A 22,629-nucleotide genomic window follows, 5' to 3' on the forward strand; every position below is an offset into this window, starting at 1 on the left:
AGTCCTCAAATTCACCTTCCATCCCCTTCCCTATTAGCAGATGACCTCACCTCTTCATTTTCCTGAGATGTGTGAGGCCATCTATTATCCACTCTCCTCATATATCAAACTACACACTCTCTCCTTTTTTGTTCCCGTCTCATGCTGTGACGTCGCCCTTCTCTTTGCTAAGGTGAAGAAACTTGACTCTGCCTTTGATCCTAGCCCCTTCCACCTTAAAGCTTGCCCTATTGACCCCTACCTCTCTTATCTTCAGCCTCTCTCTGTTCACTACTGACTCCTTGCCTACAAACCCTCTTGGCCTTCCCCTGTGTCTTCCCTTGACCCAGTCATCTGTATGTTTCCTTCTTTACATTTCCAGCCCTGCTGATTACCCTAAGATAATGGCTGCTGTTTTGGTCCTTAAGCACATACTTGTGTGCGTAAGGAGATACTGATGCAAATATCAGATGCTCAATAATCATTAGATATATTTGTGAGTTAAATGTCCCCTTTTAGTAGGCACTTGTTAATATCCATCTGTTTGTTTGTTTGTTTGTTTGTTTGTTTTAGCTAGGCAGTGGGGTTAAGTGACTTGCCCAGGGTCACATAGCTAGTAAGTGTTATGTGTCTGAGGCCAGATTTGAACTCGGGTCCTCCTGAATCCAGGGCTGGTGCTCTAACCACTGTACCACCTAGCTGCCCCAATATCCGTCTCTTGAGTAGAACCTAAAGAAAGCATTGTGGCGTAGTGAATGGAGTCAGGAAGACTCCTGAAGTCAGGAAGACTCAAGTTGACCTCTTGCTGCTGACATATACTAGCGTTTTGACCACAGGCAAATTCGCTAATCGTTCAGTGCACCAGTGAGTTTTTCTTAAGACTACAATTTACAGACACATTGTTGATAAGGATCTGTGGGAGGAGTTTCTGCAGTGGGAATTTCCTATATGGATGAAATCCTAACTAGCTCAGGACCAAAAAATAATAAATAAAGAGGAAGAAGAAGGGAAAAGAAGAGGGAGAAGATGCATTTATGTAGTACTTTATTTTAAAAAATATTATCTCATTTTATCCTCATTATGACCTTGGGAGGTAGACACTGCTGTTATTATCTACATTTTATATATGAGGAAAACTAAGGCAGGCAGAAGTTAAGTGACTTGCCCAAGGTCATACAGCTAATACGTGTCTGAAGCTGCATTTGAACTCAGGTCTTCCTGACTCCAGATGCCACAGTCTTTCCATTGCACCGCCATCTATCTTTCCATAGTCACATAAAGTAAATCACACTATTTCTTTCCTGGTTCTACCTGGCTCCAGAAATAAACCACTAACATACATACATACACACACACCTACCTATATATATGCATACAAATATATGCATACAGACATCTGCATAGGTAGATGAACTAATTCAGACAGATACAGCCAGAAGAGTAGATGGACAGACTTTTAGGGGGAAGGGACTTGTCAGACCTGTGGTTTTATCAGTACAAGGAAGTCATGGTATGGAAACTCCCTCTACCAGTGCAGGGCAGCACCTTCTCTGTGACTTATAGTCTTAGAAAACTCCCTAGGACACTGAGGAGATAAGTGACTTGGCGACATAGTTACACAGATTTGACCTTAGAAATTCCAACTCCAAGGTCAGACCTCGGTCTGCTATGCCACTCAGCCTGTCTTGGACGAATGGAAAGATAATAATAACTGCCATTTTAGATAGCCCTTTAAAACTTATGAAAAGCTTTATTTAGAAGAACCTCATGATGTAAGTAGTGTAAACGTCACTATCCCCATTTTACAGATGAGGAAACTGAGGCTCTGAGAGGTTAAATGATGGTCAGTTGTTAGTAGTTAGAGCCCAGATTCTAAGGTAGGTCTCTCCAAAGTCATTGTTCTTTCCACTCTACTGTGCTGCTGAGATCACATATCGAGACCAAGTCATGTTTAATTATAAGTATTGATTTTTCAGTCTTTTTAAATTGTGTCTATATACATGTAGTATATATGTGAATTTCTTATTTTATATAACAAATATAAAATAAATTGTTTTATAAATCAGACTCCATCTCTTGAATTACATGGAGATTTCAGAGATGCTTTATTATCTGCTTAATCTTCAGAAAGTTAATTTTAGCCTCTCATTCTCCCTCTTCCCCAATTCAGCCCTGCTGCTACCAAGTACTTAGTGACTCAAGGAAGTAAACATTTAAATATAACTGAGGAGCTGTGTTTAAAGGTGAATGTTTTTGTAAAGCAAAATATTCTTTTGTGAAACAAATAACCTCCTCATTGATCTGTTTTGTAAATGAGATTTTTGTTTATTGGATTTTCTTCACTCAGGATGTACCTTTATACATTTAAGATTTCCTTCAGATGAAGGAAAAGAGGTATTGTCCTGGAAAGGGATATGACAGCAGTATTAAGAATGTGGGTCTGGGTATAGCTCCAAAGACTAAGACCCTTTACATACGTACAGGCAGTCTTCAACATTAATGATGTGTACTTTTTGTCTTTGGGTCCCTACTGCTCAGTACTGTGCTTTGCATTTAGTAGTTGAGTAATAAATGCTAGTTGATTGATGAACCTCTCTCATTGCTTACAGCATTTGTAGCCATTGGTATATGCCTAATGACAGGTCACCTAAACTATTTTGATAGGCTAATCACGAACAAAAGTAGGAACAAATAATTTGACTCCTGCCACAAATTTGTTAAAGAAAAATTTTCTGTAAGAAAAAACTGGCATCAAAGTAAGTGTCCCTTGATAATTTTCTCAGAAAGCTATCAAGTTGTTTTATCTCCCCACCTTCTCAAAGATGTATATTAAAGTAGCCTCAGAATACTTGTGAATTTTGTGATTCAGATTAAAATGAGGCTTTGCCTTTAGATTTATTGGAGTAAAAATATGAAAGAATTACGAAGAATTTGCAAAGAGATCTTCATTGTGCCATGAAGAATAGAATTTTCTGATATAAAAATAGGTCTATTTATGAAAATTAATATTTAAAAGTGTTGGAAATTGTGCTGATCTAAGGTTCATAGCTTTTTGGTATTGCTAGGAGAAGGGTTAGTCAACAGTGTTGAAGGTAGAAGAGTATTCAAGAAGAATGGGGCTGAAAAAAGACCATCAGATTTGACACTGAAGAAATCATTAATTTGGACATGGCTAGTGAGGGAATTCATTTCACGGACTATACATATTTGTTACCAGGGTCTTGTTTTTCTCTTTCATTTCAACGTCAGGGGAGGGAGAAATTTGTATTTCATTAATTGAAGAAAATTAAATAAAAGAAAGATCATTGGTAACTTTGGAAAGAGCAATTTCAGTTGAATTTTGAAGTCAGAAGTGAGAGCAAAGGGTTGAAGGGTTAGAACAGAGAAAGTGAAGATAACATGTCCATGGATGGGTTTTTCTAGGAATTTGGTTGCAAAAGGAAAGTGAGACAAAATCACGGTGGGGGAGGGGGAAGAGTTGGGTCTATTAAAAAAAAATTTTTTTAAGGATGGAGAAAGAGACTTGGGCATCATTGAAGGCAGAGAAGAAACTAGCTGAAAAGAAATTGAAGGTTAAAAAGAGGAGGAGATGATGGTGGGAAAAGTCTTTTGAAGAAAACAGGAGGGGATAGTGATGAAGGGCATATGTAAGAGGGGCTGACCTTGGCAAGGAGAAGGATCACCTCATTATTAGAGAGAGTGGGAGACTATGTCAAGGGATTTTGAGATGAAGAGGGAGGGAGAAGAGGGAGCTCTTATTGGATGGCCTCAGTTTTCTCAGGAAAGAGAAGTTAAAAAGCTCATTTTGTTTTAAACGACATTAAAAGAGACATTGTGACCAAGACCAGAGAAATGTGATGTATCCTATGTATATCATGATCTTAGACCACGTCATGAGTACTGGGTTCAGCTCTAGGCACCACCTTTTTGGAAGGACATTGATAAACTACATAGTGACCAGAGGAGGGCAACCTGGGTTATTTAAGAGCTGTGACTTTGTGCTGTGTGAGTAGTGGTTGAAAGCAGAGGTATGTTGAAGCCAGCTCAAATTGCTGAGAACTGATTGTTAAATTTTCAGTGTGAGCATTTGTGTTATCAGAAATCATGAATGCTACAAATCTGGGTCTAATTGTTTCGTTAATGGTCTAAACTGAAGAAAGTGATGGAGGAAAAGTTAAATAATGTGGATTAAACTTAAAAGGCATGATTTGAGTATTTTTGGGCGGAGGGGGAAGGGACTTGGGATGTGAGAGATGATGGCTGTCTTCCACGTTTTTGATGGGAAAGAGGGTTTAAGATTTGTTCTACTTTGTCCTATTTAGAACTAAGAACTTTGGGTAGAAGTTGGAAAACTGTTTTTAGACTTGCTGTAAATAACAAATTTCCTATCACTTCGAGCTATGGTAAGGTACATTGGGCTGCCTTGCCTTGGAAGAAGTGGGTTCTCTCTGCTCTGCTGATGTGCAGAGTGACTTGTTTGTTACGATGTAGAGGGGATTACTTTTCAGGTTGGCCTTTGTGGCTCCTGCCAACAGTGGGATTTTGTGATTTTCAAAATTTGGAAAGCTTGTGGTCTGTACTAGTGGATGGACTACCTACACTGATGAAATCACACAACCACCAAAATATTAAAGTATTTTAAAGAAAAAAAAAAGGTTCTCCTTGTTCCCCTTACCCCACCTTCCATGGTATATACCCTAAACAGTTGCCAACCTTCACTACCGCTACCTGTGACTCTGATCAGGTAACCTATCAGTAACATAAGAACCTATTATAATAATGTTTCTATGGGAAAAATCTGATTGAAGTTTACATTGTTTGCCATTACATGGTTTGCCATTTCCTTCTCCAGATCATTTTTACAAATGAGGAAACAGAGGCAAACAGGGTTCAGCGACTTGCCCAGGGTCACATAGCCAGTTAGTGTCTGAGGCGAAATTTGAACTGAGGTCCTGCTGACTCCAGGGCCAGTACTCTGTCACTATGCCATCTAGTTGTCCTTCTGTTGCCTTCTAATGTGTTTTAAATGCAAAGAGTCTGTTGATTAGGTGACAAGTAGTTCCTTGAGGGTGTATCATTATACCTCCATCTAGTAAGCACTTAACATGTTGGCTTGACTGACTTTCTTTCTCTCATAGACCCTAAATATCTTATTGGTCAGTTTACCGTTTTCAAACATCTATGCTAGTTCCTATTATGTAGGTCCTTATAGTATCATGAAAATGGGACTAAAGAGTTTAATTTATCGTGGGCAGATACCTCCTTCAGCTTAACCCGAAGGAGCTGTTTGGCACCTGTCTTCATTTTTCTCTCTGTATGTATTTGCCCCTGTAGTTCTGAGTTATCTTTCACTCAGCCTAAGGATCTTTGTATTTAATCCTAGAGAAAATAGGAAGCAGTGGCAGTTTTGAGGAAGATAAATGACATGGTCAGATTTACGCTTTGGAGAGGATCAGTTTGGCAGTTTTGTGGAAGGTGGATTGAAGGACTCAGAATATGTCTGAAATAACCTATCTCATGACTATAAGATCTTATTAAAAATCCAGGCCAGGGGACTTGGGAAGATCACTCGGGAGCTGAAAAGTTACATGGAAACTGAGGATGGAAGCTCCTACCTTGATATTTGTTTGTCTCCTTCCACCCCTGGAAGCGTCCACCCAGCCTGCCACCAGTATGGTCAGACTGGGAGCGGGAGATAGAAGAGAATATCTGATTCAAGGTATATGGGTGTACCTGTCTGAGTATAATTTCATACTTTGAGGACACATTTAAAGGATTTTTTTTCGTTATTTGTGTATGTCTTCGGTGAAAATAATAGACGTAACAATAACGGTGTTTAATCTTAAAAAAACACTGTTTCAACCTGTACTCAGGTCTTTTAAGTGACATTTGCCCAGGTTTGAGATTTCACTAATTGAATAAACCCTGATTCAATTATAGAATATGGATAATTATAATTTTAAAATTTTTCTAAAGATAATTGTAATCATTGCTTTAAACAATCCTCTTTCGAACTGATCACGTCAGTGAATATCTTTAATTGACATCCTTGTGTAGGAGCTGATGCAACAGAATGGGATTGGTTATGTATTAAATGCCAGCAATACCTGTCCAAAGCCTGACTTCATCCCTGAGTCTCACTTCCTGCGAGTGCCTGTGAATGACAGCTTTTGTGAGAAAATTTTGCCATGGTTAGACAAATCGGTTGATTTCATTGGTAAGTAGCTCAGCTAATATCAACAGACTCTTTGGCATAGTTTTTAAATGGTGGTTGTCTTTCAAAGGGAGAACAAGAGGGAAAAGCAAGCCTATTCTAGGGATTCACAAAGCCTAAAAAGCACATGATGCTGCTTACCTCATTAATGGTCAGAGGTTAAATGTGTGTGTGCCACACAAATCCTAGGGGATTGGCCTTGTGATGTGATAGCTAGCTTGACTCTCCCATCAGTGAGAACACAGTGATACTGCTTTTCCAAGTATTTTTGAAACTAAGGCTTTGGGGATTGAATTTTTTTTTTTATACTCTTAAAAATTATCTTTGGGAACTTAAAAATGAAATTGATGGTAGATAAAAGGAATATACATATATATATATATATATGTTATAATTAGCTCTTTAATTTATACATTTAATTAATTAAATTGTAAATAAAAATTTTTAGCTTTTTCCTTTTTCAGGACAGTCAGATCCTAACAAATTGTGTTACAACAGAAATGACTGTGTAACAAGGTTTCCAACCCCTACCTATTTCAAGCAGTTTAAGAAACAATAAAACTCCAATTCAATCAAATGGAATCAGTCCCTTTTAGAGATTTTTTTTGAGGGATTTTTTTTTTTACCTGGACCATATTCTTTCCCACTTAGACCAGTGTGGTTTCAGAGCTTTATTGTCTGTGAACCTTACTTGCTGACAGGACAGTTCTAGAATTGTATTTAGCCTAGGGGGTCTAAGTTGTTAATAGGCCTGGTGAGTCATGTCTGGAATATGGTCTAGGAGTACTTCAACCTCTAAGCCATCACAAATTGGTTAGAATTAGTTTCTGTAGATTGAGAATTTATATTTTTTATAAATATATATGTATATATTATTCCCCCATTACATGTTAAAAGTTTTTTTAATACTTTTAAAGTTTTGAGTTCCAAATTCTATTCCTCCCTCTCCCCCCCCAGACAATGAACAATCGAAGTGAAATCATGTCAAACATTTCCAAAAGCACAATAAAATTTAAAAAACTACAAACCAAACTTAATGTTCTTTTCTGTTTTCCTTGAGGAAATGAGACATCTCTTCTCTGTCTCCCCCCAACCTTTTTTTTTTTTGAGAATGTGACTATCCTCCGAGCTTTTTTTATTTTATAAGTTCTGAAATTGCCATGAATCTTAATCTTCTTTAAGGGCAGGGGTTCTTACCTTTTTTTATGTTATAAACCCATTTGGCAGTCTGGTAAAGCCTACAGACATCTCTCAGAATAATGTTTTTAAATGCGTAAGATGAAATGTATAGGATTACAAAAGAAACCAATTATATTGAAATTCACTTATCAAAATATTTTTTAAATGAGTTCAAAATACGTTTCTTAAAATAAAATAAAATGAGTTCAAAGATCTCTCTGTTAAGAACCTCTGCTTTAGGGATAGTTCAGATCCTTGAAACCTCAACAATTAGATAATTTTCAGACAATTTAAAAGTAAAAACAAGCAAACTAAAACCTAACACACCACTAATGTACCTAAGCGGCATACATCATGGTGTTACGCTTTTTTGTTACTTTTTAAGAAGCAACTAACTAGCTGACGTGGTTGAGGATCTCCTTTCATAACACATTGCTTCAAGAGAATTTGACTCTAATTTCAATTTCAACTCTGGTTTTAGAATCTCCCTTTGAGGCAGATTAATTTCATTTAAATCCTAGTATCTCTTAAGCTTTTGAGTGGCTGGTAGAATAAGAAACAATACTATACTTTTTTCTTCCTCTCTAACTTTTATTCCTTTCCGCTTTATATTTCTAGAAAGAAAAGTTTGTATTGTTACAGGGAAGAATTTTTTTCAGCTCTGGGCCAAAAACTTCATCCATCAATCAGAAAGGCTTTTTATTAAGCACCTACTATGTATTGTTCAGTCCTGAACCCTAAGGAATTCAAATAACAAAGAAACAGTCTCTACTATCTGTTGGTAGATTTTCATTGTTTTGTGTGACACTAATCTTACATTTATCTCCTACACGTAATTCACAACTGAAAAAAATCCAGCCTACTTTTTAAAATCCAGCCTGAATTCACCAAATAATTGCTCATGCTCCTCTCTCATTTCATGGTGGTTGGTTATGTCCATAGAATGAGTATATGTAACTCCAGGGTGAGGCCATACATCCACGGCCTTATAATAATAAGCTCCATTGCTCTTTCTCACTTTATGAAATTTAAATGTTTGTTGAGGGAAGCTTAGGATCTGGGTCATGTTAGAGGATGATCTTAAAATAAAAGGGGCTTTCAAAACCTGATGTAAAGCAGTATTCAAATATAGGGTATCATTACTTTTCATTATGCCTCATTGGGAGGCTGTGTAGACCACATGTAGTGGAAAGAACATTGGGAATTAAGTGACCCAGATTTCAGGCCTACTTCAACCACTAACTAGCTACGTTATTTCACCTCCCTGTATGTGGCTTTCATCATCTATGAAATGATAGGGTTGAGCTTCGATGGGCTCAGAACTAACTGTAACTTGCAGCTGTAATTCTGTGATTCCATAATGTAGGTCATTAATATATATATGCGTGTCTAAGTGTGTCTAACGTAAATATATAGTTAACATTTATCTATATGTAAATGTATATAGGAAAAGTATGATTTTATAATTATAACATATAACTTTATAATTAAGTTTATAATTTTATAATTTCATAATTAAGTATCATAAAGTATAATTTTATGAAATTATAATTTTTAAAGTATAATTTTATAGTTATTTTGCTGAGAAAATTGGTATCTGGCACATGCCCCCTCTTCTTTTCACTTCAGTCACAAGTCTCTGTAGTATTTAAATTTTTTTTACCTGGCCTTATTCTCCCCTTCCATCTACTTTATCCTTTTTCGCTTCCTTTTTAGGCCTGAATTTTCCAGTGAGTTTTCTCTTCCTTCCACCTTCATTTCTTCTCCTTTGTTTTCATCAAGAAAGGAAAGAACTCAGGCATATCCCGTGGCTCCCTGCTCCCTATCATATAGAATCTAAAGTTCTTAGCTTAACAGTCAAGGCCTTTTGACAAACTGTTCTGAACCTTTATGTATTGTTCCTTGGTTTCTTCCTACTATAGCCTTTTTGAACCAGCTAAACCTATATATCCTCTCAAGTTCTGCCTGTTCCTCTTGTTACTATGTCTGCCCTTTGCACTGACCATTTCCTTCCCCGCTAGTCTGTGTTGACCACTTCCCCTGAGACCTTTCTTGAAGCTCTTTAAGAAGCCTTTCTCCAGTAACCTCATTTTATTCTGATGATTAATTTTCAATACCTATCAACCAATTAATCAGTAGGTATTTACTGCGCACCTTAACTGATACCTGCACCTTCGATTAGGCTCTTTATCTATACAAGAGAAGTATAAGAAAAGGCCTTTAATCCACAAGGAATTTATAATCTGGACATGGAATCATAGATGTCAGAGCTAAAAAGGGACCATAGAGATCCAATACTCCTTATTTCACAGATGGGGCAGCTACGTGGCACAGTGGATAGAGTGTCAGACCTGAAGTCAGGAAGACTTATCTTTCTGAGTTCAAATCTGGCCTCAGACACTTGCTAGTTGGGCAATTCACCTTATTTGTCTCAGTTTCCTCATCTGTAAAAGCAGCTGGAGAAAGCAATGGCAAACCATTCCAGTAGCTTTGCCAAGAAAACCCTAAATGGGGTCATGAAGTGTTAGATGTGACTAAAACAACTGAAAAAAAAATTTCACAGTTGAAGGAACTGAGGTCCTGAGAAATAAAGTGATTTGTCCGAGGTCATACAGGTTGGGAAGATGAGAGTTAAGTACAAGAAACAAGGAAGGAACAATCTAAAAGTGTAATATGAGTGATAGGTGTTGAGAAGGAAAAGAGGAATATTAGCTGAGTGTGGGAAGGTGTCATGGCAGTGGGGACTGGGCATGGTGGGGGTGGGATGTTTCTAAATATATGTGTTATCTTGCACTTGCCTTATGTTGCTTTATCGTCATTTTCCAGTTGTTTTATATGTGTAAGCTTGGTATCTCCAATCAAGTTGTAAACTCACCACCCAGACCGAATACAATATTTTTACTCATGAAGGACTCAATAAATGCTTTGTTGAATAATGAATGAGCTACTTGTAAAAGAATGTGATCGAGGTGCTTACAGATAAGCAGCCAAAGTGGATTTTGTTTTTGTTTTTGTCTCTTAGCCTTGTCTGTACAGCCAAATTTACTGACTCTCTGTCAACTCTTTATGTCATTTGGTGTCATGCAGATTTGCTCTATGGGACTTTTAAAATTCAAGATGATCACCCATTGGGTAGAATATAAATTAAAACCTAAGTAAAGGGGAAACAATTTTTTTCCTTGGACATCGGCACTGGAAATGAAACCTGCTTTTCATGTTGCTGAATTGGGGTTGTTGCTAGTAGTATCCACAAAATGTAAATTGTTTTAAGTTTGAACAGCATAGCTGTATCATTTATTAAGTCCATAAACATGTCTTCCTCGTGAAAGCATGGTTTAATATTCATCATTTACATAGAGAAATGTTTTAAGCCAGCAACAAAACAGTTCAGACCTCTTGCCCCTGAGGCCGTACAAGTAGAAGACTGTTGTGAAGAGACAACTTTACTTTTACCTTTCTACTAAACTGCCAAGGAGAAGTTACCAGTTACTAGTTGTTACCAGTGACATTTATTGTATTTTTTTTTAAATTAAAATCGTAAAACAGCAAAACTACTTATGGAAAAATAAGGCAAACTGACTTAATAAAGATGGATTCTTTTTAAGTTTTCATGCATTTTACTACTTAGTCTAATGAAGTGATTCTCAAACCAGTCTTTTTAGGGTTGTGTTAGCATATTCAAGTTGATGACCTTAATTTCATGACATAAACATGATATGTGTGTCCTTAAAATTACAGACTATTTAAATGGATTTTGGGAGAATTTCATAATGATCCTTTGAGATTATGGAGGTGGGAAGGGTAGGATGGCACAGGGACAAAAAATAGGATTGAGAACCATTGGGCAAAAGCCCTGAAATAGGGAATCAGGTAAGCTGGATTGTAAATCAAATCACTTAACTCATTCTGAGGTCTTCTGTGTTCTTGTTAAAATGATGCTTGCCTGTTGCAAAAAGTCTTTATGTAAGTGACATTTCTTGAATGTAATTCTTGTCCAGAGAAAGCAAAAGCCTCTAACGGATGCGTGTTGGTGCACTGCTTAGCTGGAATTTCTCGCTCTGCCACAATTGCTATTGCCTACATCATGAAGAGGATGGATATGTCCTTAGATGAAGCCTACAGGTAAGATTATAGAAGTGATTTCATCTTGGGGGGAACACAGGAAATAAACATTTATTAAGTGCCTACTATATGCTAGGTACAGTGTTAAGCACTTTTTACACATATCTCATTTGAGCCTCAAAACGACACTGGGATATAGGTGCTGTTAGTATCCCTGTTTTACAGTTGAAGAAACTGATGTTCAGGGTTGCACAGCTAATAAAGTGTCTCAGGCTGGATTTAAATGCTGATCTTCCTGATTCCAGACCCAGTGCTCTATCCATGGCACCACTAGCTGCCTCTTATGGATTCTTGTGGTGGTACTCTATGAGAGATAGGAGACTGAAGTAGAAAGATCATAAGGTTTTAGAGCCAAAGGCCTAAGCTACCACTCAGTAACTGTGACCTTCACATCACAATCTACTACTTCAGAGGATGATTGGAAACATAAAAGCACTATACAAAGGAGAATGATGACTACTTGCAGTGATATTTCCATGTCAATAGTACTTAATTGGATCTGTAATCTCAATGCTGTGCATATTTCCTGTATCAGTACAGAGCATCCACAACTTCTGAACATCTGGTACAACTCTTGTCGGGTCCAACGTGGCGGAGGCCCTCCTTTAGATTACTTTATGTCATAGGAGTACCGCTGCAATGAATGTCAGCTGTGATCCTTTCAACAATGCTCTTCACTAGTTGCTGTGGATTTAAGTGTGATCCTTTAAAAACTGGAAAAGATGTCATTTTTGTTACTTAGCATTCATTTAGCATTAAGTCATTTCCAATGAAATCTAATAAATTTCAGGCATATTAAACCATCCACTGTCACTCCACTTTATGTCTTACTCAAATCAGGGGAAGATAATTCTGCTTTTTTTCATCCATTAAAATCAGCATCTGACTGTATGTGACATGCCCTTTTCTTAACATCTGATATGACTCCGTTTCTACAAGGGATGAGGCAGCAACTTTTGGGCAGTGTCTGAGGTTAGAGATTGAATGATAGACCTGAATGCTGAACCCTGCAGTTATCTTTGAGGGGCACACACTCCAGTTTTTGCCAGCAACACAGTAGTTGTTCAAAGCTTGTTTGCTGATGAATTGTCTTTTTGGTTTGCTATCTGCTACTTCACTCAAAATGTAGGGCAAGGGAGCGAAGACACCACCAGTCTCCGATTAGGAAGTGGGTGGTGGGACGGGTTGGAAGGTGTGATCCTTGAGAACTTTTATGAGGACTGTGGTTCGGCTTCGGCATATAAGGCACATAAGGGCTTTTCAGGAGAATAGCATGAAAATAGCAAGAACTATCAGACTTAGGTACCAGACAGGTGGGCATAGGCTGATGACAGTTCAGTTCTTTCTTGTCACACTGATAAACATGAAGGTGGGAAATTACATATCTAAATAGCCACCAATGCAGAAAGCACAGTGAGAATGTCCCACTGTTTGTTTCTGTCCTCTCTTGGAAGTCCATTTATGAGAGGACAAAATAAATTCTGTTATCTCACTAGAGCTGCTAAATTATTTGGATTTTTCTACTCATATTTAAGTTAGTGTTCAACCAATTGCTTGGATCTCTTCTTTTGTTTTAAACTATTTTATTTCCGACAGATTGGTTTTTCTTTAGTTTTCCCTATTCAAAAGACAAGCTATCACCTTACTTCTATGTCTACATTAACTTTTTTTTTTCTGGGCCTCAGTTTCTCTCTCTTTTTAAAAAAATTTTATTAATTTATTTTATCAACAATCACTTCCATATACTTTTGAGTTGAAAATTTTTCTCCCTCTTCCTCCCCCCCCACCCTCCCCAAGACGGTGCACAATCTGACATAGTCTTTACATTTACATATCCATTAAACATATTTTCACATTAGTGAAGTTGTAAGTAAAAATTAAAACCAATAGGAGGAACCATCAGAAAGAGGAAACAAAACTCAACTGAAGGTAAAAATAAGTGAGAGCGATTCGACTTCCATAGTTCTTTCTTTGGATGTGGACAGCATTTTCCATCCCGAGGCCTCTGGAGTGTCTTAGATCCTTGTAATGCTGAGAAGGGTTCAGTTTAACAGTATTAGTCATTGCATAACGTGGCTGTTATTATGTACAAGTTCTCTTGGTTCTGCTCACTTCACTCAGCATCAGACCATATAAGTCTTTCCAGGTTTTTCTGAAGTCAGCCTGTTCATCATTTCTTATAGCACAATAGTATTCCATTACATTCATATACTGCAACTTGCTCAGCCATTTCCGAGTTGATGGGCATCCTCTCAATGAGTTGATGGGCATCCTCTCAATTACCAATTCTTTGCCACCACAAAAACAGCTGCTATGAATATTTTTGTAAGTGTGGGTCCTTTTCCCATTTGTTTGATCTCTTTGGGATATAGCTGTAGGAGTGCTATTGCTGGATCAAAGAGTATGCACATTTTTGTAGCCCTGTGGGCATGGTTCCAAATTGTTCTCCAGAATGGTTGGATCATTTCACAACTCCACCAACAATGCATTAGTGTTCCAATTTTCCCACATCTTCTCCAACATTTATCATTTTCCTGTTTTGTCATATTGGCCAATCTCATAGGTGTGATGTCTACATTAACTTTTGAAGAAACTGCACCTCCTCTGACATAAAAAGGCCATGGAAAGGTTTTGGTAGCTTCTCTAAGTCTTTTACTGCTGTAATGCTTTTCTTCCTTGTCACTGGCTTCATCCTTTTGACAAACTTGGTGTTAGTGAGAATTCCCTGTGTAAAGGCTTAAACTGAGCAGTAGTTCACACGCTTTCTGATCAAGTCACTTTGAGTACCAAGATGAGTAGGGAAATGTGTCTTTTGATGCCTTGGACATTCAATGCCTTCTTTTTCTTTAATTAAAATCCTGAACATTGAAATACCTTGAAGACATGATTACAAACACCCTGATGAGTCACACAGAGAAACAGAAGGACCAGTGAGCCATTGCCATAGCCAAATGTGTCAGTGGTGTGCTGGCTCTCTGAACCTTCCTGGTGCTCCTAATCATGGCAGGAGGATTGCTGGTGAGACTGATTTCTACACCTCTAACATCAGTTACAGTGTTATGCTACCATTCCTTGAAAGTAATTCTTCTAGAACAACAGCTTAAAGGGATTGGGTACTCTTTTCCCTTTACGTAGGATGGCACCACAATGTCCAGTATCACCCACTGGTGTTCATCCGAATGCCCTATTATGGTTATTAATGAGTTGGAGATTTTCCCACGAAGAGGAATGTCCTTTATGCTGAGGTTCCTCCATGAATGTTTAATATATTTTAACTTCCAAAGTTGTCACCTGCAGAGTATCATGTTGATTTGGTTGATGCTTTTCCCCAGATTTCCATTCTTGCTTCTGTGTTTAAAAGGGGGGGAAAAAGTTTAAATCATGTGTAGTTTTAACATTTTTCCTTCTGTCCATCAGATTTGTGAAAGAAAAAAGGCCAACTATTTCTCCGAACTTCAATTTTCTGGGCCAACTGCTAGACTATGAGAAAAAGATTAAGAACCAGACTGGAGCATTGGGTACAAAAAGCAAGCTTAAACTTCTGCACCTAGAGAAAGCCAATGAATTTGTTGCCACCACTTCAGAAGGAGCACAAAACAGTGAAACCTCTATTAGTACCAACTCTGCTACCTCAGATACCATGGGGCAGAGGGCCGTGCACCCTGTGAGTCTTCCGGGTATGCAGCTAGCATCATTTGAGGATAGTCCACTGGTACAGGGAATCAATGGACTGCACATGTCTTCAGACACACTGGAAGACAGCAGCAAACTCAAGCGTTCATTCTCTCTGGACATCAAATCGATTTCCTACTCCTCCAGTATGGCGGCGTCTTTGCACAGCTTTCCCTCATCAGAGGATGCTCTGGAGTACTACAAACCTTCTGGTGCTTTAGATGGAAGCAGTAAGCTGTGCCAGTTCTCTCCAGTTCAGGAAGTGTCTGAACAGACTCCAGAGACCAGTCCAGACAAGGAGGAAGCTACCATCCCTGAGAAGACCCAGTCTGCTTGGCAGTCAGAAAGCCAGACCAAGAGATTGCACCCTGGCAGAACCAATGGCGGCAACGCTGCCCAAAGGCCCCTCCTGTCCCCCCTGCACCGAAGTGGGAGTGTGGAGGACAACTACCGCACCCTGTTTGGCCTTTCTACAAGCCAGCAGCATCTGGCCAAGTCCGCTGCTGGGCTGGGCCTCAAGGGCTGGCACTCAGACATCTTAGCTCCCCAGGCTTCCACCCCTTCCTTGACCAATAGCTGGTACTTTGCCACTGAATCCTCTCACTTCTACTCTACTTCCGCCATCTATGGGGGCAGTTCCAGGTACTCTGCCTGTAGTTGTAGCCAGCTGCCTACTTGCAGTGACCAGGCCTTTTCAGTACGCAGGCGGCAGAAACCGAGTGACCGAGCCGACTCAAGGCGGAGCTGGCATGAGGAGAGCCCTTTTGAAAAGCAGCTGAAACGTAGAAGCTGCCAGATGGAATTTGGAGAAAGCATAATGTCAGAGAACAGGTCACGAGAAGAACTAGGAAAAGTAGGCAGCCAGTCAAGCTTTTCAGGTAGTATGGAAATTATTGAAGTATCCTGAGAAAACATGGACATGTGGACTTCTGAAGATTTTTTTTATCTTCCTGTTTAATGAAAAAAGAAATTCCCTGTAAATCTGAAATATATGTATGGACATAGATATTTTTGGAAAGTGGGGCTTTGGTGTAAAAGCTGTTTTCTCTTACTCTAATGTCTGCGTGTGGGAGAGCAGCTAATTTTTCTCCCAGGTAAAAGTGGAAGGGCAGATGTTTAAGTTTTTTTTTTTCCCTGGACAGATGAAGCAGTTGTATGCGATAAATTGCACATCCTCTTGTTCTTATAAAAGAAAGCTTTATTGGTGATAGAGGACAGCACCATTTCCAAGTTGTGCTACTAATAATTCTCAAAAGTCAGTCCTTACCCCGTTCTTTCACAGTGCACCTTAGCCCTGAAACTGAGCCAGCTTTTGGGTCAGGCGGGTAGACCCTGTTAGGGACAGAAACATAGTTGTGAATCCAAAAGAAATAACTCACTGCAACAGAGGCCCATTTGAACATCAAAGCACATTCAGTAAAACCAGCGACAGAAAAGATCATTCTAATGGACAGGCCATTAGTTGATTTCCAAGAGCTGCTTTATAAAGAGCAAAAAACCAAGTACCTCAGATAATACAATTAGGGCTTTTACTGCTACCCATTTCTGGGAGCCAGTTTTGTAAGCATTGTGAATAGGTAGGTAGGTAGTCATACTTTTAAGGGCAATTTAAGCTGTCTATGCACAAATTTCCAGTTGGGCCTGTTATAAGTGGGTTTAAACCCAGTTATAAGTGGGTTTAAAAAAAAGGTTTTATTTCTCTGGCTTGGGAAGGAAAAGACTGAAAACCATTTTGTAGTTCATTTAAATAGCTAGGAATCAGGCACTCTACTGATTTAATCAGCAATTGGGTGGTTAGGCAAGTTGACTTCCATCCAGCAGTTCAAAGTGGAATTTTAAAAAGTGAGATCACACTAACTATTGTGTTTTCTTTAAAACCAAACGTGTGTTTGGTGGCAACAGCAACAGCTCAGGTGTTCTCGGCCTAGCAGCACGTTTTCCACTGCTCCTAACACGGGTTTAGTCACCGTGCAATCGGAAGGCATGTTTTGTTGTGTTTTTTTTTAAACAGGGAAACTTAAAGCCGAAGAGGGAAAAAAAAGCCACGGGAGGATTTATGGGGAGAAAAAGAGCTGAAAGAAAAGGAGAATGTACCTCCTTCCCCAGAAGCAAATCTTTTTTGGTGTATGGTTCCTATGGTGGTATCTACACTTTCCTCAGTTAGATTCTCAGATTTACCAGTAACGTAGGGGCTAGAGTAAGCAGGGTCAAAACGTCAAGCGTAGGAACATCTGGGGAACGTTATCGTCTTCTAACAATGGCGCCATAGCCGATGGCCACGCCCAAGCAACTCTCAAAAGCGAATACCCTTGGTTTTTTGGTAGCTGGGGCAAGAAAGAAGGAAGAGCACTTGGTCCTGAGCTGTAATCACTGTATGGCCAATCACTCCAGGCAGCTGAAAATATAAAGTGACTATGGCGAGTGTGTGAGGGATAATACTTACTTTGAAACTTTTCAAGCTTGAGTCTCATCAGCTACAATGTGGTCCTCATTTGAAGCCTTAATTCATGTCAGCAGCTTGGTTTTTTCGTTTTGTTTTGTTTGTTCTTTTTATGGTAGCTAGTTGCTGACTCAAATCTCAGGTTTTTTATATGGTGAGAAATGAACAGGTCTTTTTTGACCAAGATGTGACTTACATTTCCTGTGGTGACTGTAAAAATCCAGCACAGAGCGGCATGATTCAAAGATGACTGATGTTGATCGTGATGAGTGTGAGGGCTTCATAAGCGCAAATGTTGATCCAGGTGTTGTGCGAGGATGAAACACAGGTGGAGAGGGGATAAACTGCTCAATGTACTGCCACTCACTTTCTGTATGTGCAGAGTTTGAATGTTTGACATAGACCCATTCTCAAGGTTTCACACAGACAGATGTTCTGAATGTGTCATATTACTGTTCTCTCAGTACATATCAGCTATTTAACTGCTCATTTTTCAGGTTAATGAACGGACACAAATCATTCATTGATTTGAGTAACATGTACGTGGACAATCAGGTGTCCAAATCCCAGTCTCAACTGTCAGACTTATTAAATGTTAAACAGTAGTTTCAACCTTACAGACTTTTCATGAAGGTGTGTAGACTTTATATTTGAAGAACAACAAAAGTGTATCAGCAGAAACCCAAATCACAAACCTCTCCCTGGGGTTTCTCTTCCTGCAGCTCTGATCTGGCGTCACACCACAACCTGCAGGCCTAATAGCTAATGTCAAATCACCAGCTCTTCAGCATTGAAAGTATGGCCTTTTGGACCACTCGGACAACTTTAGGTGGCGTGGTTGGTACTCACACTCAAGAATCCATTCTTAGGGAAAGCCTTAGAACCTGTTTAGTGCTATACAGGATGGTGATTCAAAACAAAATAAAATCAAAATGACAGCAACAAAAAATAACCAACTAGAATTCTATGAGAAATGCTGGAAATGGTTTTAAGACATTGGTAAAACTTAGGTGGACTGGTTATGTACATGTTGAATATGAATATAATGTTCTTTGGGTGTAAGGCAAGCTACATGGTTAAAAATTGTGCATTTCTCACTTTGTGTCATGAACATTATTGTATGTTAATATGATGAATAAAATCAGAATTGGTACCTGTTTATATGTAAAGTCAAAGAAAGGAGTTCTTTGTAAAGCAATATCTTCTGGGTATTGTACGACAAGGGCTGAATCACAACATGCGGATTCAAACCTTGCAACAACAGCCTTAAGGTCAATGCCTTCAAGATTGGTCTTCAGACAGCTGCTTTCTACTGTTGATTATCATGTGAATGAGAATAAGCTTTCTTCAGACATAAAGGGACAGTGTCTTGTTTTGTTTTTAAATTGATGGTGTCATTAAACATGTTTGGTTCATTGATGTGTTAGAAGAAACAATATGAAGATACTCTCAAGGTCTCTTTTAAGAACTTTGGAATTAGGGGCAGTTAGGTGGCACAGTGGATAGAGTACTGACCCTGGAGTCAGGAGGACCTAAGTCCAAATCCTATCTCAGACCAGACACTTGATACTTACTAGCTGTGTGACCCTGGGCAAGTCACTTAACTCCAATCGCCTCATATTAAAAAAGGGTGGGGGGGAGACTTTGAAATTGCTTGTTGACATGGGAGACACTGATACAGGACTGCTCAGTATGGCGTGCCTGCCTCAAAGAAGCTGCTATACCCTATGAGCAGAGCAGAATTGAAGGAGCTCAGAAGAAATACGAGATGCATAAATTTAGAGAATCCACCCCAAATGTTCACATGGACTATATTTGTGCCTGACCTATGGTAGAGCATTCTGAGCTCGTATTGGTCTGATCAGCCACAGTCAGATACACTATAACTTGACTGTAGCATAGTGATGTTATTTTGGTCCTCTTCGAGAATGAAGGACAACCATCACCACCACTTCTCACAAGTTACAATGACTAGATCTCTGATCTATTACTAGATCAGATTATTAGATAGTAATCTAGATCTTTAACAGATTAAAGTGTAAGCTTGGGGAGAGGTACCATGTTCATTTTTCAGTATGTGGACCCATTGCCTAGTATAGTAATGTGTACCATGTAGGCACTGAATAAATATTTGCTGACAGCCCTCATTACATACAGGAAGGGTAGGAAGTTAAAAGACCAAATTAATCAGCTGACTTTTATTAAACATCTGATATGTGCCGTGCATTGTGCTAAGTGCTGAAAATAACAAAAGCCAAAACACAGTCCCTGCTCTCAAGGAGGGGCACTTTCTAAGGGCAGAGATGAAATGCAAACAGCTCCATACAAATAGGCTGTGTACAGGATAAGTTATAAATAATCTCAGAGGGAAGGCACCGAGAAAACGAAAGAATGGGAAAGGCTTTTTTTGTTTTTAAAGGTAGAACTTTAGCTAAGACTTGAGGGAAGCCAGGGAAGTGAGGAGGGAGAGATCAGGACAGCCAGTAGAGTTGGGGGATGGTGTGTCATGTGTGAGGAACAGCAAAGAGAGTGGTGTCCTTGGTAACATAGATACATGGGTGTTGTAAGACCTGAGAAGACTAGTAGAAGGACCAGCTAATGGAGTTGTCCCTTGTATCAGCACTTTTTTGGGAGGAGTGGAGGGGATAGGAAGGGTGAACAATCCAAGTCTGCAATGCAGTTTGGGTGATGAAGCAGAGGCAGGCATGGGATGAGCAGATGAAGGAAGCCTCATCTGACTTGAGAGCTGGGAAGTGGCCTTAGAGGTTGTCTGGTCTAGCAGTCTGGTTTGATGGATGAGGAAGCTAAGGTTCAGAGAAATTAAGTGGACTTATCCAAGGTCATGCAACTAGTAACTGCCATTGCTTGAACTAAGATTCCCATTTTCTGGCTCCTGGTGGTCTTTCTAGTGTGCCATGTTGGATTTTAGTATTGTCATGGTCTACCCACCCCCTCCATTAATAAATAATAACAGCTAGCATTTATATAGCACTTTAAAGCTTGCAAAGCACTTTACAAATCTTGATGGGGTGGGTGCTATCCCCATTTTGTAGATGAGGAAACTGAGGCTAGGAGAGGTCAAGAGACTTGCCCAGTCACAGTCTGTATTTGAACTTTGGTCATCCCAACTCTATCCACTGCTGCCAATAGTATAAGTTTAAAGAATATCGAGCAGAAGAGATAGGCAAGGATGAGTATAGTAGGAAGAACAGAAGGGTAGGGTACAAGAGGTCTCAGTGAAGGGACCCTGTGCTTAAAGCTCAAGGAAGGCAGATGCTGGATGTGGAGTCAGGGGACACCTGGGTTCACATTTCACCTCTGACATCTACTAATGGTAAGTCATTTAACTTCTCAGACTTGGTGTCCTCCTCTATAACAGAGGGGTAATAGAACCTGGGGTTACTATCTCATAGGGCTTTTTTGTTTTAATTTTTAGGCAGTTGGGGTTAAGTGACTTGCCCAGGGTCACACAGCTCGTGTCAAGTGTTTGATCTGAGGCCAGATTTTGAACTCAGGTCCTCCTGACTTCAGAGCTGGTGCTCTATCTAGCTGCCCCCTCATAGGGCTTTTTTGAAGATCAAATGAAAACGTAAGTAAAGCACTTCATTAGCCTTAAGAGATCTATAAAAGATGTTAGCTACTTACTATCATGACAGAGGCAAAGGCAGAGATAAGAAACACTGACTCGTGCTGGATAGACAGGGCATCACAGAACGGCAGTGTTGCAAGGAGCTTTAGAGTTCTTCTGGACCAACCCCTTTGTCTTACAGATGAGTAAGGTTCAATCTAATATGACAGTGACAGAAATACAATTTGAACCTGATTCTAGAAGCTAAGACCTCTGTTGAAGGGGAGCCTCCCAGGCCAGCAGCCTGATCCTAAAACCAGGGGATGGTTCTAATTGGCAAGAAGGTTTTCCTTAACATGGAAGTTTAAACTTGGCTCTTTACAATTTCTACCCATTGTTTCTAGGACTGGTCTCTGGGGCCAAAGCAGAAAAAAACTGAATCTCTATTCACTCTGTAGTTCTCACTTCTCCTGGGAAAATATCCCCACTTCATTTAGCCAATTCTCATATAGAATGAATGAATTCAAGGTCCTTCACTACTCTGGTTGCCTTCCAGCTCATCACTGTCCTTCCTACAGTGTAATGCCCCAAATGAGGCCTGGCCAAGGCAGAGGACAGTGAAATGTTGCTTCTCTAGTCCTGTGCATTATGCCTATCTTTAATGCTGCCTAAGATTGCATTAGGTCTCTTTTGGCCGAATTACGGGTTCATGTTATAATAATATAACTGCTTGCATTTATATAATACCTATATTGTGCTAAGCACTGTACAAATATTTGATCTTTACAAAAACCTTGTGAGGTAGATGTTATTATTATCTCCATTTCACAGCTGAGGAAACTGAGGCAAAGGTTAAGTGGTTAAACAGCTAGCTAGTGTCTGAGGCTGGATTTGAACGTAGGTCTCCTGGACTCCAGGCCTAGCACTTTATCCACCGTACCACCTAACGTAGGGGAATTTGAGCTTGCATTGCACTAAAACCCATGGACCTTTTTCAGATGAATCGATGTCTAGATACAGTTTTTGCCATCTTGTGCTTGTGTTATTGATCTTTTTAAATATCTAGGTTGACTTGACATTTATCCCTATGATACTTCATCTCGAAAGGCAGGAGGTTAAGCTTGGAGTCAGAAAGCCCTGAGTTGATGAAGTCTTTCCTGACATATGTTGGCCATGTGACCCTGGGCAAGTCACCTCCTCAGTGACCCAGACAGTTCTGGGAGACTAAATTGTAGAGCAAGTACTGATGTGTATGGGTAGAGAAAGTTCCTCCCCCACCGGTCTAGTAAAAACAAAAGAATTTATTAATTTGATCCAGTAATCTATTCTGTCAGTAATCTATCCCAACCTTTCCATCCAGTAGTAAGGAGACCCCTGGGGCACCCCACTGGAGACCTTTTACCAGACCAATATTCTTTCCACTGTACTAAATTGCTTCTAGGGTGGAGTCATGAA

At 39.4% G+C, this 22,629-nt stretch overlaps 1 protein-coding gene across 2 annotated transcripts in view; it reads left to right on the plus strand.

Moving 5' to 3' along the window:
- The window catches only part of DUSP16 (dual specificity phosphatase 16), a 100,197-nt gene extending 81,430 nt beyond the window's left edge, over nt 1-18,767 (plus strand). For both annotated transcript variants that reach the window (XM_021001589.2, XM_021001590.2), the window contains exons 5-7: nt 6,037-6,196; nt 11,371-11,494; nt 14,912-18,767. In XM_021001589.2, coding sequence (XP_020857248.1) covers nt 6,037-6,196; nt 11,371-11,494; nt 14,912-16,073 — 1,446 coding nt within the window. In that variant the 3' untranslated portion in view covers nt 16,074-18,767. The remainder of the gene's footprint in view (nt 1-6,036; nt 6,197-11,370; nt 11,495-14,911) is intronic.
- Nucleotides 18,768-22,629: the final 3,862 nt, after the last annotated feature.

Source organism: Phascolarctos cinereus, unplaced genomic scaffold (assembly GCF_003287225.1).
Source record: "Phascolarctos cinereus isolate Bilbo 61053 unplaced genomic scaffold, phaCin_HiC Scaffold_1;HRSCAF=81, whole genome shotgun sequence".
Taxonomy (NCBI): Eukaryota; Metazoa; Chordata; class Mammalia; order Diprotodontia; family Phascolarctidae; genus Phascolarctos; species Phascolarctos cinereus.